Genomic DNA, 15,636 nt, shown 5'->3' with positions numbered 1-15,636 from the left:
TCAGTCGTGTTGCAGAATTTATGTCTTCGTCATTTAAATGCACAACTGTAATACTAACGTAGACCTTTGCCTTTTAGCCGAATCAATGTAAAAATGGAGGGGTGAGACTTGCATTGCTCCTCCGCATAGGCACAATGCAGTACAAACCCACAATAGAACGGAGAGGCTCCCGCCCATAAAAACACCCGCTAAAAACTCAGATTATGGGACTACGATCTTCATTTTAAGCATCAAGGTTGATGATAAAGCTATGGTTGTGACTGCGGTGTGGCACTACAACTTCAGGCTGGTTTCCTACAGGACAGAAAGCAATCGTAGAAATCGCTTCCTAGTTGCCATAGCGGAACTATAACTTTGCGCTTTATAGAAGGAGGAGAGGCATGAAGAAAGTCACCGCCAGTAGGGGGCGAAAACAGATTGTGCATCCGGGGGCAGGGGCGTCCTAGGAGCTGTGGGAAAGAGGTCGTTGGGGGGAAAAGAGAACGAGAGGAGGAGGATGAAGAAGCATGACACTGCTCTACACTCCTCGCTACAAAATGGCGGCGGCTCTATGCAGGCGGGGGCGGCGTCCACTATCACGGACTTTGGTGCTTTTTTCCAACCAGGAAATACATGGGATTAAACTCATCTCAGCGAAAGAGCCATATTCTGTCCAGCGGAATGAATTTTCAAACAGAAAATGTAAAACAATGGCTAATTCGCGGACGTGCGCAAAAGACGGCTGTCGTGGCAGTTTTGCGAGTTTAACGTGCTCGCTGTTAACAGAAAATGATTCTGAAGCAAGTCTGTTTTCTGGACGCAAGATTTATTTTTTTAGACAGGCGCGTATTAAGTTTCCAACCGTTTGTGAGTATTATTTCTGGACTTCTAACTTTTATAAATCATTGCCTCGGTGTTAATTGTTCGAATGTATAAGTGCATTGTTGCAAAAAGCAGTCATTTTATTTCTTGTAATTGATCGGAATGAAGTCTTAGTGCGCAACAAAATGGCGCCGTGTCTTAGAACGTAGCTGAAGGAGAAGCAACGTTTTTATCGTGTGACAGACCAAATATGCCCAGTTTGAGCTCGCTCCCTGGTAACAGCCAATGGAAGACCGGCTCGACACTCCGCCCTGTAGACAGGCTACCAATTAGAGCATACCCTTCCTATGGTGACGTGGAATCAGCGCTGAGTCATTTGTCCTGGAGTCTCGAGAAAGGAAGGGCGCTTTCTCTCCATGTTCTACAGGTGCTATTCTTTGCACGACCACTGGAGGCACAAAGTACAGTTACTGGGTTTTCAACCAATAGGATGATTGTTTAACCCAAAGAGGCGGTTAGATTGAAGATGAATATGCATGCTGACCAATCATACGTTAACATTAGCTATAGAGGAGGGACATTTCCAGCCAATCGGCTTCGGGTATCCTATATAAATTACCGGCCGCTAAGCTAGCGGCGCCATTTCGCTGAAGCAGACAGCTGGAGAGGAGAGTGGTAGCTTGAGGTTTGTAACGTAGGAGCTAGCAACGCCCCCACTCGGAGTGCGGACGTCCATTCAATCCGTGTCCATCCGCATGGAGGCTGCCGTTAACCCGGCTGTTAAGAGGTACGTCCCCAGTGGCGACCTTGTACACTTGTTACCGTGCAATATTTGTGGTATAAAAGTATATGTAACAAATAGATCGGGTTGTGTAGATACTCATTCGCCTTTATCTGTATGGCATATCCGGATTGTAAAATTACATGTGAAATTCAAGTTGATTACACCACTCTCCACAACCAAACACACATTCCTTTGGCTTAATGTAGCGTCTTGTATTCAATTTATTACAGCACCCGGGTCAGATATTTCTCTGGCGGGTGTTAGCTGCTCCCTCCCTACGCTGCGGCGCCGCCATTTTCTTCCGGCTGCTTTGACTTGTTTCCCTGGAGGTGGGGCGATGCGTATCCTAGCAACGGGGGTCCGGGCAAATTCGGTTTGTTTAATGTCAGCTTGGATAGGGGTATGTTAAATAACACGGGGTCTTTAGTGCGCGTTAGCTATATTTTCGGATTGTTTTAACCGTCAGGGAACAGATAACGCCCTTGCCCGCCTTAATTCTAAGATGTAGCTCAAATAGCCATGACATGCTTAGTGTTCCATAAATGCCACCCTTATTTCGGTGCTTAATTGTGTGGAAAAGCAAGGTAACGTTGATGTACTTATTGTTTAACGTACCTTATCAGTACTGTTGGCTTCCTGCTTGTTATTGTGTGCGGCAAGCTGTTACGTTGTATTTGGGTGGGGGATAGTGTGTGAGGTAACGCTACTCGCCCAATGGGCTGGTATCCTTGCTGTAGGTATGTTTAGCTGACATTGGGAGACACTATCGGAGTAACATATTATTGCTTATTTCTGTTAAGTCCTGTGGACGTCATCTGCTGGTGATAAAGCGTCTGTTTTGGGAAAATGTTTTAAAAGAGGATATTTCCTGTGCAGTTGTGTGCTGGTCTTCTTAACAATACCTGCATAGAACGATATTACCAGAAGTAATAACTATACCTGTTGAAGGTTCTTTTTGGCAGTGCCCTCGGTACCCCTTTATAAGTCATGTTTATGTAATATGTAAGTTCATTGTTTACACATTTATTGTAACGTGCTGCATAATGTGTTGGTGCCTTTATAGGTGTTAATAATGTGGTGCCTTGTTGGTTGCCAGCTTAAGTTTATTTAAATCTGGTGCCTTAGTATTCGGCACGTCTTAATCTTGATGTTAGTCCATGTTTTCACTCATCCATACAAATGGTTTGTGATGACTTGCATAGAAAGAAGTACATTGTTTTGGCCTACTGGCAGGCAGATTGCCTAAAACCGATGTCCCATTGTCCTTAATGGTGGTGTTCACCTTTAACTGTGATGGCAGAAGGGAAATTTTGTCACTTTCTCTAAACCTTGTGGTGACAAAACAAATTATCCCTTTGTGTTGGTTTCCATGTGAATCTTTACTGGTTAAATGATTGGATCACATACAAGAGAAGGCTATTTCTGTCTTTTTACACAATTCCTATATTCCTATGTTGTACTGGTAATCTAGTTATTATCCCTAGATCCAAACATGAAGTAGTTTCAGTATCACTGTTTAGGCAAAAGAGGTGTGTTTTTTAATTGTTAATTTTTGCATGTTTTAATAAAATTAAATAAATGTTTCTATTCAGACCCTATCCTGTTTAGCTTTTAAGTCTCTCATTTGAACCACTGCCTGTGTTCTAGGGTAAACTGGACCCCTAATGTCCAGATTGCTAAAATTCACACTGTAGAACAAAAAGTTAATTTAAAAACCACACTCGAACATAGTTTTTCCTATAGCAATATTTGGAATCCTGTCTGTGGAACAGTGTAAACAAAATACATATTTAATATTTCTATGGTGCAATGTGTGTAAAGACAAGTAATGGAACTCTTGTATGCCATTTGTTGGTCTTCTGCTAATGTACAGAACTAAGAACACTGGTATTTGGCATGTCAGTTTTGAAGTTGTTTACTGACCTGAAGTGGCTAGAAGGCTCATTGCTTTACATAAACCACAGTACACCTAATACTATGGGTACAAATTATGACAGGACAGAACTGCTCAGTTTGTATTCTTCACCCAGCAGCCCACACAGTCCTGTACAACAGTGAAGCAATTTTTTTTAATTTTTTTTTTTATTTTGAACCTTAAATTGATGCTGACACCAGAAATGATGCTGTTTTTAAAGCTTTCATTGGTTTATCACTGTACCTTTTCTTTCAGCCTATAACTATGCAGGTATCACTTTTATATTTTTCTGATCTTGTGTTTCTCTAAGGGTGCTGCCATGTTCTGGCAGCAGTAGTCTGTTGTTTGAAAACACCACCCTTTTAATTTGAACATTTTAGACAGTTGGATATCACATATCAAACTCTAAATCTCTTGTTCAGGAATGAGGCATTTATGTTCCCTCCTGAGCATATTTGCTGAAATAGCCTTTACATTTTGTATTTTATATCAGGTGATTATGTGCTGGCCTGCCTGTCATGTAAGGACAAGCACTATGGCAGGCATGAGAAGGCAGTTCTTATGATTTTTATCTGCAAAGAAGCGAGTATTCCTTTAAAGTAACTCAGAGGAGGACTAGTTAGCATAGTTCTGGCCGCTAAAACAAGCTTTATTGAGAACACCCTTACAGGCAGTGCTCAGTGAAAGCTTTTTGATGTGAGCAGTGTGAGACACAGAGACTTGCAGGAAGAGGGGAAAAAACCAACCAGGTTCAGCTAACATCATTAAAGGAGTTTACCAGTGAATTTAATGAATGAATGTTCCAGTGAATTATACTCTAAACAATGGATTGTGCTTAAAGTAAGTTTTTGTGTTTCAGACTAATTTAGTGAGAAATTCCCCCAAAACCCTACTAGTCCCGCCCATCTGTTCCTCTTCCTGCTGGCTGAATTCTCGGGATGTGCAGGGGAGCCAGGGTACACTGCACTGTAGGATAGGAACCAATCAGCTGCTAGGCTAACCTGATAAGGAACTGAAGCCTGTCTTTGCCTGTGTGAGTTCAAGGCTGTGATTGGCTATCCCCCTCCTGTTGTGCTTAGGACACACCCACCCTTCATCTGAAACACTGACAGAGACCTGATAGGATCTATAGGGAGCTCCAATAAAAAGGCAATTTTTACAGACTATTCAATTTTAGCCCAAAGTGAAACCAGCATCATATATTATTCAGAATTGCCTTCAAAATCCATTTATTCAATATGTCTCTTAAAGAGAAACCCTAACATGCAGGTTGAGAAGTGCCAGTTGGGTTTGCAAAACAGGTTTCAAACATTCAGGAGACAATTACTTAATAAAGCAGACATCTAGGCTAAAAGAAATCGATATAGAGGATTTGCAGACTGTAGAATGTTTGAGTGGAAGATGATTAATGGATATAGGCACATCCACTAAGGGCACCAAATGCATTGCAATTTTTAAATTCTGTTCTGTTTCTACAATAATAAAGTAACTTTTCCCTATCTTCCTTCTTAGGCTAATGGCACACGGAGCCAGTTAGTCGCTTGCGATAGACTACTGTGGGCGAATAACTGCTCTGAAATTCCTTTCCACTGGCAACTCCTATTGTTGCCGGTGTAAATGCATTCCGGAGCGGTTAGTCTCCCAAGTAGCAGAGATCCGTTGTGCGTGAATAAGTGTGTTGGCTTTAGCAGTCTGTTTTCTTTACATCCATCTTTGTGTTGGGGATAATTATTTTGAAGGGCAGTTACAATACAATGTTTAGTCACACACCAATGAATTTGACCTGTTAATCCAATCTGGCTCAGACTTCTGCATGTAGATAAATTGTTAAGGGGTCTATTGAAAAGTATCTTGATTATTTTAAAAACAGCTAAACATTTATTTGATTTATAAATAGACAACTCATTTCCATAAGATAAAAGCATTATTTCATTTTCACAGTAGCGTAGTGCAGTTTTCCATAGGTTGTACAAGAAGTGTTTTCTGTGTAATTAAATATAATGTACTGTTACAGTGGATGAGCAGTATTGTTAGACTTATACAAATTTGATGCTATTAGCAATCCAGGCATTTGATTTGTTTGAAGGGGCACACACACATAGCAGATGAGCTGTGTAGAATACAGCTGTTTGCTTCACTTATAAGATGATAAAGGCTAATATTAACCATGGTATTCTCGCAAACACTGATAAAGCCTACTACTGCCTATTTGTCTGTTTTTGATAGCAATCTGTACCCTGCGTGAAATGACAACACATGCTATGTCTGTCACTGCATACACACATAGGGCTGTATTGGTTTATCGTCAGACAAGAAAACTGCCTGCCGCTAGTCAAACAGGTGAAATAACTCATGGCTTTCCAAAGAATTGCAATATTAAAATCTGTTACATACAAAATAGGGCATTCGTTCCCAATAGTTTGTTTGATTTGTAGGTGCTGGTAAAAAAGTTTCAAAATGTAAAAAGTTTCAAAATGTAAAAAGTTGTCTTGTCATCCTTCACTGTTTTTACATTTTAGAGGTATATTGCTTCATAAAGTAATGAAGTCTGACATTTGAGAGAACTGCATCTATTAAAATGCCTTAAATCAGGTGCACTTCCTTTGAGGTTCAAAGTCAAAATGTTTTCCAATTTTGCTTGTTGAAACAGGTAGTAGTATGCATTTAAAGGACATTTCCATTTCCTGCAGACCACCTCTGGATCTGAATCATGGCATGATGGGACAGTCCATTGAAGGTACACCAGGCAAAAGAATCCGTAAGCCATCCCTTCTTTATGAGGACTTTGAAGGCCCAAACATGACATCAAGTGTTTTTCATCAGCTGCCTCAGACAAACCCACCACCTCCTGAGTTTAGCAATTCTAAGAAGCCAGGACGCTCTACTAATCAACTGCAGTACCTACACAAAGTAGTCATGAAGTCACTGTGGAAGCACCAGTTTTCTTGGCCTTTCCGACAGCCTGTGGATGCAGTTAAACTGGGTTTACCGGTATGTGTTACTCCGTATTACTGTGTTGCTGTTAGTGCTGTAAAGGTTTTAAACCATAGGGAGAGACTTACTAATATTTTAACTTGCAGAATTAGTGTAAAATCACTCAAAACACACGTTTGCCTTTTGGCTCAGTTTCATTATGTCTCTCAACAACCCTGTGATTCGATATGCCCAGCCTGATGACAGCTCTGGGTTTGTGACAGTTTTGAGGCATTTTGTGCTGAATACTTTTGGACTGTGGACTTGTGGCCCCTTTTCTAGATTTCGTGAACACACTTAAAGGAGACATATAGGATAAATGAGAAAACCTTGAATCTTGTAGGCAGTTATGAATAATATGGTACTGGTTTCACTTTGTTCAAAAATTAACACTATCTGTAATAATACCCCCTTTATTAGAGTTCCTTATAGATCTGTGATGGTCCCTGTGTTTGTTTTAAATGAGGGGCGGGTTGTCTTAACGGTCCCTGCCAGAAATACAGTAGGAGGGGAATAACTAATCAGTCTTGCAGTCACAAAAGCAAAGACAGGTTTCAGTTCCTTATCAGGTCAGTCTACCTGCTGATCAGTTCCTATCCTACAGTGCAGTGTGCTGAGTGCCTCTGGCTCCCCTGCACAGCCTGGGAAAGGAGGCACGAGGAAATGGAACAGATGGGCAGGACTAGTGGGGTTTATTTTCAATAAATCGGTCCAAAACACTACTTTTAATGCACATTCCTTCTATATGTAGAGGAGTATAATTCATTGGCACAATATTGTTTTCCCCTTTTATCTCGATAAACAGTAATTGTGAAAGATGTAGGCATACACATTTAAACCCAATGTTCTCATCCCCTGTAACTGTTAAAGGATATTTCTGCATTATCCTAAACAGCTACGTTATTCCAGTCAGCTATATTCCTCCAATTCATCCTTACAAATGTATGGATGTCCCCAAACACTTTTATACTTAAGGCATTTCTACATGCAAACTTTGTAGCCACAACCCTCTATATTGTTGCCTCTTACTTATTTTGTGAAATGCAAATTTCCAATTGATGCGTTTCAGATCTGCACATCCATGAATTTGTACAGGACCCCAAGTGTGAAAGTATTAAAGCAACACATACTGAGATGTCTTGGATTAGAAGTATGAAGGTACTTTAAACTGGTAGGTGTCCTATTCTTTAGATTTTAGAATATAGTCCTAACTTGCCCCATCCGTTGCCTTGTCATTCTTCTGTTTTGGCAAGGTCCATGTCCCCTCTTGAAGCAGAGAAGAAGTAGCGATGTGCATACAGCATAATTTCACAGTCCACATGCTTAAAAGTAAGCAGGGACAGGCTGCTGTATTTCCAAGAAGCAAAGAGTCATCTCTGGGATAGGGGTGGAGGTCATGGCCTGTTGACTGCTTAAGTCATTGTATAGTATTTCCCAATTGAATAGCATTTGGAAGGTAAGATTAGCTTTAGAATTGTATATTGAAATTATAAAGGCAAGCATACAGCCAGCTGTCAATTCTGTGTTCCTTTTTTAAGTAGAGTTTGGTCAGTATATAATATGCCTGTTATGTGACCAGAATTATGTCAAAAGCCTTTTGTTACCCAGAGCTGTCATCAGGTCCCAAGGTCACAGAAAGCCACCTGAGCTTTTAATGGGTGAGCTGCAACAAAAAGTCTTTCTTTAAGTGAGATGCAGCCAATGCAAATTGTTGTAAAAAGATATAGGCAATTATATGCATACATTTTTGTGCACTAATCACTTTTCATCTGGTGATGCCTGTTTATGATAAAGTTGCATATTTTTTTTCATTTTATCCCTCTCCCTTTTGCAAAACTGTCAAGTTAAAGCTTATAATTTGTCTCCTGGCTTTCACATGTGTACCCTAAACAGGACTATCACAAGATTATCAAGCAGCCAATGGACATGGGAACTATAAAGAAAAGGCTAGAGAACAACTATTACTGGAGTGCGTTAGAGTGTATGCAGGACTTCAACACTATGTTTACCAACTGTTACATCTACAACAAAGTAAGTTTGTGTTGAGATCACCTAACAAATTGTTCTTTGCACTATTTGACTTTTACCAAATCTGTATGATCTTTTTGCCCATGGGCAAACAATCACATTGTAATGGGAGCATCTCCTGTGGTAGGTCTGGCTGATGAGTGTCCTCACCCAGTGTGATTCTTGAAACCAGAGATATCTATTGGGAAGCTTTTACCAGTATGGGCATTTTAAGGTTAATTTGTCAAAATGTTTGATTTTTGCTTTATTGGAATTTGTTTCTTTTCCTTCTTTAAGCCAACTGATGACATTGTGCTGATGGCCCAAAGTCTAGAAAAAATGTTCCTGCAGAAAGTTGCTCAAATGCCTCAGGAGGAGCAAGAAATTCCTAATACTGCTTCCAAAATAAAGAATGTAAAGATTAGTAAGACTTCTGGTGAGTATGTCTAATATCAGAGCATTGTGTGGGCTGATGTAAAGGATGAGCTAACTTAAACAACAGAGAGTAAGGTTTACTGGTGCAGTCCTTTTATGCACCTCTTCTTTTTGGGGGTGGGGGGGCTGATTCTCTTTCGGTCAAAAAAAAGAATGCAGCGGCCCATGTACTTTTCTCTGTGTGCCAGTCTTGATTGTTTTTCCCAGCGATCCCTTACACAAGTGCAGTATAGTAAAGATGGGAAATTTTCTGATAATGCAAGTTTGCTGTCTTTGGACTGGTGCACTGTAGTGTGTGTTTGTGATTCTTAATGACATTGCAATTCTTAGACAGTGTATTTTCTACAGAATGCTTCTTACTTCTTAACCTAGCCCAGTAGTAGTTATGCACCCCTCCCCAGTGAATACAAGTTCCCTTCCCTTGTTTTTGCAGTGGGGGGCTAAACATACTAGCCTGAGCAGTAATCCTCTTGTTTTTATATCAGCTGGACAGCTATCAACCAGATGAAATTTTCTGTGACTGTAATCTAATTTTGATAGTTGGATGAAATTAGCAGACCAAACCTGGTCATGTAAATTTCCAGGTGTAATTTTTTTTCCTAAGTTGTTTTCTTATTTTTTAGGGCCCACTGGTGGAGTCACCACAGCACACCAAGTTCCAGCTGTCTCATCTCAGTCTTCTCTGTATCCAAGCTCCCCTGAAGTGCCCACTACTATGCTCAGCCTGGCACACTCTTCTATTATTTCTAATCCTGTTCTTAAATCCATGCCATCATCACAGGCAGTGCTCTCTGTATTGCCAGGGGCTACTCAGCCTGTTGCAAAGGTATTTGTTTGTGATCTTGAGACTTGGATTTTGTTTTGTTTTTTTTTTTCCTCTCACACTAACCAATATATTTTCTGATAGAAAAAAGGGGTGAAGCGAAAAGCTGACACCACTACACCAACTACCACAGCTATCATTGCAACTAGTGGAGACTTATCACCTTTACAAGCTTCTGAGACAAAGCCTGCTAAAATTCCTGCCCGGCGTGAGAGTGGTCGCCCCATAAAGCCGCCAAAAAAGGATCTTCCTGACTCACAGCAGCATCAAACATCAAAGAAAGGCAAATTGTCTGAGCAGCTTAAATACTGTAATGGAATCCTGAAAGAGCTTCTCTCAAAGAAGCATGCTGCATATGCATGGCCTTTTTACAAGCCTGTAGATGTATCTGCTCTGGGGTTGCACGACTATTATGATATTATAAAGCATCCAATGGACCTAAGTACCATCAAGGTTTGTGTGTGGCTTTAGACTAAATTATTCACAAAGTTCTTTAAATATATTTAATTGTGTACGATAGATGAATCAGTATTAAGGTGGCCATACAAGGGCAGATTTCAGCTCCCGATTCAGGCAGCTTATCTGTCTGTGTAGGGGCACCCCGACGGGCCAGCCAACCGTTATGTTCCCTAAAATTTGTCTAGATTGGGCAGGTTTGATTTTTCCATCTGTTTGGGGACTGCATCAGTTTGTTGATATGGTCCTCTTGACAGCCCATATACCTGTTGTTTAAACTTGATCGTTTGGCCCCACCTTAGGTGGGCGTATGGGGAAAATCTGCTTGTTTGCCGACCTTGTTATTTAAATTGCTAGGTTAAAATAAAGCAATGTTACTTAACTATCTCATCTTGTTTCTCTGCAGAAGAAAATGGACAACAGGGAATTCAAGGATGCACAAGAGTTTGCAGCTGCTGTTCGGCTAATGTTTTCAAATTGTTACAAATACAACCCTCCAGATCATGATGTTGTGGCTATGGCAAGGAAGTTGCAAGTAATTATTCTGTTCACAAATCAATTCTACTTTGGATAATCTCCCCTTTGGCACACTATTTTAAACTGTTTCTTGTGTTTTTAGGATGTGTTTGAGTTTCGTTATGCCAAGATGCCAGATGAACCTCTGGTAGTAAACCCACCATCTACATCCTCCCAGCTTCCACCTTCTGATTCAAAGTCCTCTTCAGAGTCCTCCAGTGAGAGCAGTAGTGAGAGCTCCGATGACAGTGAGAGCTCAGATGACTCTGAGGAGGAAAGAGCTAACAGACTGGCAGAGCTTCAGGAGCAGGTATTCATATCAATATTTTTTTTTTTAGCTGATGCCAAGAAAATAGTTTCAATTGCAATTGTATATCATTTTCTCAAATCAATAAAATACAAGGTATCAGTGGCAACTGCCATATTGGTATATTGGTATAATTGCTACGCTGAGGTATCGACATCACACCCAAGACCATTCCTGTAGTGTTTGGCTCATTGACTTGTACGCTATGGTTTCTGCCTTGTGTGGTAGAACACACTGAGTGAGCTGTTATTGATCGGCAAATTGTGTCTAATTAAACCCAATAGGTGGGCAGTCTCTACAGTTTGGAAAAACTTTTTTGTTGGTTTGCTGGAATAGCACTGGTAAACGTGCTTCTAAGCTCACCATACATATAAAGATGTGTTGTGTACCATCTTTGTGACCTAAAAACTCCTGCAAGCAAAAAAGATGAGGTGCTACAGGAAGCCCACCTTCTATTGAGTCATTTTAAGCAAATATATTTTAATTTCCTTTTTCCTTTTTAATAATAGTCTTGTACTTGACTGATCTTAAATAAACCAATAGAATGGTTTAGTTAAAGACAACTGAAAAACATTTAAACATGAGGAACTGTTGGCAACCCAGTATCCAAAAATCCACAGACCTGCTCAAAAGCTTCTTAGACTTTACTATATGATATAACCATTTTAATCTAAGCTTTGGGCATGCTATATGAGAATTGGCCCACTATATGTAATAAGGGGTGGTGGATTATCATCAATAGTCTAAAATGCTTAACAGAGGGACACATTCCATTTGATTTGTTAGATCTTGTATGTTCTTCCCCAGTGTTATGCTGCTCAATTTTATGTGCAATTTGTATGTTTCACGTTAGCTTCGTGCAGTACATGAGCAACTGGCAGCACTTTCTCAAGGCCCCATTTCCAAACCAAAGAAGAAACGAGAGAAAAAAGAGAAGAAGAAAAAGAAGTCTGATAAAAAAAAGAGGAAAGATGATGATGAATGGCGATCTAGCAAATCCAAACCCTCCCAAGCCAAAAAATCCTCCAAGAAATCGGGGGGAGGAATTGCTACCAGCAGTACAGTCAGTCCTGCAATATCTAAGTGAGTTTTTTGTTTTTTTTTTCCTGCTTACAGACAAACAATTTAATCACTAGATAGCAAATTTTGGGGAAGTTTGAGTTAAATTGTAATTTTTATTTAACCTGTAAGTTGGGCAGTGGTATTATACATTAAACTTTTTTTTTTACTGAATTATTGCTGACATAATTTCTTGACAGGTTATTTATTGCAAATGGGGCTACATCCCAGGTAATTTAATCTGGAGATGATGCTGCTTCTATCTCACTGGAGATGACCTCACCTTACAGAAATTGCTGAATACAGGAGTGGTTAAATTCTGGGGGTTCTCGAAAATCTCTGCCCTTCAGCAGCCTGCCCCAAAGCCAATTTAAAGGAACAGTTCAGTGTAAAAATAAAACTGGGTAAATAGGCTGTATGAAATATTTCTAATATAAGTAAGCAAAAATTTAATCTATAAAGGCAGTATGAGCAGATGTTTAACATAATCGCCAGAACACTACCTCCTTATTTGCAGCTCTCTAATATCTTAGTCAGTGTCTTGAGGGGGGGGCCCACATGGGGCATTATTGTTAGGGAGGAAGAAATGTTCTAGCTGTTATGTTAGATCTGTTCCTTAAGCAGTAGTTTTAACAATGCCAAATCCCCTGTGCTGAATAAAGGTGTAAAGTACCTTGTTTTTTTGTTTTTTTTTTTGTATGCATTTTCCCAGAAGACCATTGGGGAAAAACAAAATTGTGGCAGCGCTTTGACTCCAAACAGACAGTTTGGTGTATCAGCCTGGGGTCGTGTGTGTGTGTGTGTGTGTTTTTTTTTTTGTTTTGTTTTTTTTTTTTTTTCTTCATCACTAGACATGCTTATAGTAAAAGTTGTTTTCTCTGTCGTCTCCGGGGGACACAGGAGACAGATGGGGTAAAGCTCCACCCTCCAGGAGGCAGGACACTTAGAAAAAGAATGAAGTGGGCTTATAGTAAAAGTAGTTTTATGAAGATTAGCATTTTATACTATCTTGATTCTAAAGTGATTTAGTAGGGAGTGTAAGCTTATCTTGTTTGTTACCTGTCTTTATTAGGAGCACCAAGAAAACATTCAAGTCTGTACCTCCTGCTCCTTCTGTTTTGTATGATTCGGAGGAAGAGGAGGAAAGCAAACCAATGACTTACGACGAGAAGCGGCAGTTGAGCCTGGACATTAACAAATTACCAGGAGAGAAGCTCGGCCGTGTAGTTCACATCATACAATCTCGTGAGCCCTCTTTGCGAGACTCTAATCCTGAAGAGATTGAAATTGATTTTGAGACCCTTAAACCTTCCACTCTGCGAGAACTGGAGAGATATGTGATGTCTTGTCTGAGGAAAAAACCCCGTAAGCCCTATAGTAAGTGTTCTGAATGTGTTAATATGTGACAAACCTGTAACTCACAGCATTTTCTATAAAACCATAGAATATCCTTTAAGAATCGCAGATTTCCTGTGTATAAGCAAACAATGGTCTGCACAATAAGCAGACTTAACTTTTTAAAGATAAAACGATAAACCAGCTTTATAAAAAATAGGTATATTTGCCTTTGGATAATCATGTAAAATATACTTACAGTTCCTTTTAAATGGACAATGCACCCTAAATTGATGGATGTGGTCTCTTAGCTGGAGGATCACCGTATTATTACAGACCATATTTTCATAATTTTCCTGGAAAATGTTTTCAATGTTTTTTTTGTGTGACTATACACTTGCTCATACATATGATATGTGTGTGTGTGTATGTATATATTACAATAAATGTAGATATTTAGATCAAAATAACCTTCGATATTGTTATGCTTTGTGTATGTGTCTTGTTTAAAAGTTTAATTTATTTCCTTATTTATGTTCTCCTCAGCTCCCCCTAATTCGGTGCTCTCTCCAGCACTTAAGAAGCCAGTGGGGAAAACAAAAGAGGAGATTGCTCTGGAGAAGAAGAGAGAGCTGGAAAAGAGATTGCAGGATGTGAGTGGGCAGCTGAACTCTGCAAAGAAACCTCCTAAGAAACGTAAGCTTTATCTTTAAACTTAATGTCAGAAAATTGCTACCGTTTTGCTTTTTACAACTTTTAATAACCCACTCATTTTCTTGCAGCCCATGACAAGGCAGAGTCAGCCCAACAAGTATCAGTGACCCGCCTCAGTGCTTCCAGTTCCAGTTCAGATTCTGACAGCAGTAGCAGCTCCACATCTAGCTCCTCGGACACTAGTGATTCTGATTCTGGTTGAAGGAAATCACCTTCTCCTTTGAGAGGAAGTGTTGCTGATTTACCGTCAGAAGTGGTTCTGATTTGGATCTGCAGGAACGGAGCCCACCTGAACCAGACTGCTTTCTTTGGGGTGCTAGGGAGTATGAGGCCTTAGACAAATGTGGTTTAGTGCAGTAGGCATTTACAGGAGGGGAAATATCAAAAGGGGGGAGGGTTTAAACCCCTCCCCTTTAAGTTCTCATGGAATGCATAAATGCTGGTAATTGTGAATACATTTCTGTTGGCATTAGCATCATATCTGTTGGTATCTGCATTCCACAATGGCTTTTCTGGTGTACCTCAAAGCTCAATGAAGTGTTATCCAACCCTCTACTCACCCCACGTACCCAACATGGTGTTGAAAAACCAGCTTTTGAAAAGATCTGCTCTGGGTGTGTGCTAGTACGTCATTTATTTAGGGAAACTGTTCAAGTCAGAGAGAAGGCTGTGTTTAGATTGCAAAGGAGTGATTTGTAACTAAGGTACTCTAAAGAACATGTATTTGGCAAGTATTACCATCTCTTCCTTCAGCCCTCTCCTGCATGTAGCATTTATTGTATAGGGCAGTTCAATTATGGATATGCCTTTCTTATGGCAATCCCAGCTGCAACTTCAAATGACCTTTGTTTAGACCCCCTCCCACAATTTTTTATGTATTTATTTTAGACATCAGAGGGAAAGCTTTTCCTTTTTGTTTTATAATGTAAAATAATTGCAGATGGATCCCTGTTGATGCAGGGACCAGTGTAGATGTAAGATTTTATAAAGATGTATGTAAATATATTCTAAGTTGCACAGGCATGTTTCTTGATGTAAAGGGTGACTTTTTTTTTTTTTTTTTTACATTATGGAAAAAGCTTTTATTTCCTAATTATTGTCTTCTGTATAGCCTAATATTGCTTTGTCTTTCTTGTATATTTTTCTTGTATTTGTCAAACCCTTTAGTTTTGAGACATGTAAATAAAGAAAAAATGATTGATGCCATGTATAACATTTTAATAATAACCTGTATTCAAAACTGCAAACTTTGCCACTTCTGCTTTAAAGCACTTCTATAGCAATGCAAACACATAACATTGAAGTTAGGATGGAGAGCCGAATTTGATGTGATGCAGTACTTCTAACCTCTCTAGCATACATCATCATATTAACATTTATTTATAAAGCGCCAACATATTCCGCAGTGCTGCACAATAAATCATATTAAAGCAGTCTTTCTATTATGCAGTTAGCTAAGGAGTGATCAACACTTTACTGCAGGTGATATTGATATCCCCAAGAGCCTCATA

General features: G+C 39.7%; 1 protein-coding gene across 6 annotated transcripts; it reads left to right on the top strand.

Moving 5' to 3' along the window:
• Positions 1–14: 14 nt before the first annotated feature.
• On the top strand, positions 15–15,372 carry brd2 (bromodomain containing 2). 6 transcript variants are annotated; one of them, XM_012953825.3, is made up of 13 exons: positions 15–1,588; positions 6,191–6,491; positions 7,543–7,644; positions 8,367–8,504; positions 8,778–8,916; positions 9,539–9,741; positions 9,823–10,191; positions 10,601–10,729; positions 10,814–11,020; positions 11,871–12,100; positions 13,149–13,453; positions 13,958–14,107; positions 14,194–15,372. In XM_012953825.3, the coding sequence occupies exons 4-13, from the start codon at positions 8,394–8,396 to the stop codon at positions 14,325–14,327; spliced, it is 1,977 nt and encodes a 658-aa protein (XP_012809279.2). In that variant the 5' UTR covers positions 15–1,588; positions 6,191–6,491; positions 7,543–7,644; positions 8,367–8,393; the 3' UTR covers positions 14,328–15,372. The 6 variants fall into 6 exon arrangements, with proteins under 6 accessions (XP_012809279.2, XP_012809278.2, XP_017951574.2 ...); XM_012953824.3 differs by lacking the exon at positions 7,543–7,644 and having other exon boundaries at positions 15–846; XM_018096085.2 differs by lacking the exon at positions 7,543–7,644 and having other exon boundaries at positions 15–1,228.
• The last annotated feature ends 264 nt before the right edge of the window (positions 15,373–15,636 follow it).

Source organism: Xenopus tropicalis, chromosome 8, assembly GCF_000004195.4.
Source record: "Xenopus tropicalis strain Nigerian chromosome 8, UCB_Xtro_10.0, whole genome shotgun sequence".
In the NCBI taxonomy this organism is placed as follows: domain Eukaryota; kingdom Metazoa; phylum Chordata; class Amphibia; order Anura; family Pipidae; genus Xenopus; species Xenopus tropicalis.
The sequence above is the reverse complement of the archived record's forward strand: the minus strand, read 5'-3'. Positions and strand labels throughout refer to the sequence as shown.

What these genes read in the sequence shown, in the direction of transcription:
- brd2 (XM_012953823.3), top strand. Translation starts at nt 1,557, where the DNA reads ATGGAGGCTGCCGTTAACCCGGCTGTTAAGAG. An exon ending in TGGACCTAAGTACCATCAAG is followed by an intron (nt 10,192 to 10,600) that starts GTTTGTGTGTGG and finishes GTTTCTCTGCAG; the next exon opens with AAGAAAATGGACAACAGGGA. An exon ending in TGGCAGAGCTTCAGGAGCAG is followed by an intron (nt 11,021 to 11,870) that starts GTATTCATATCA and finishes GTTTCACGTTAG; the next exon opens with CTTCGTGCAGTACATGAGCA.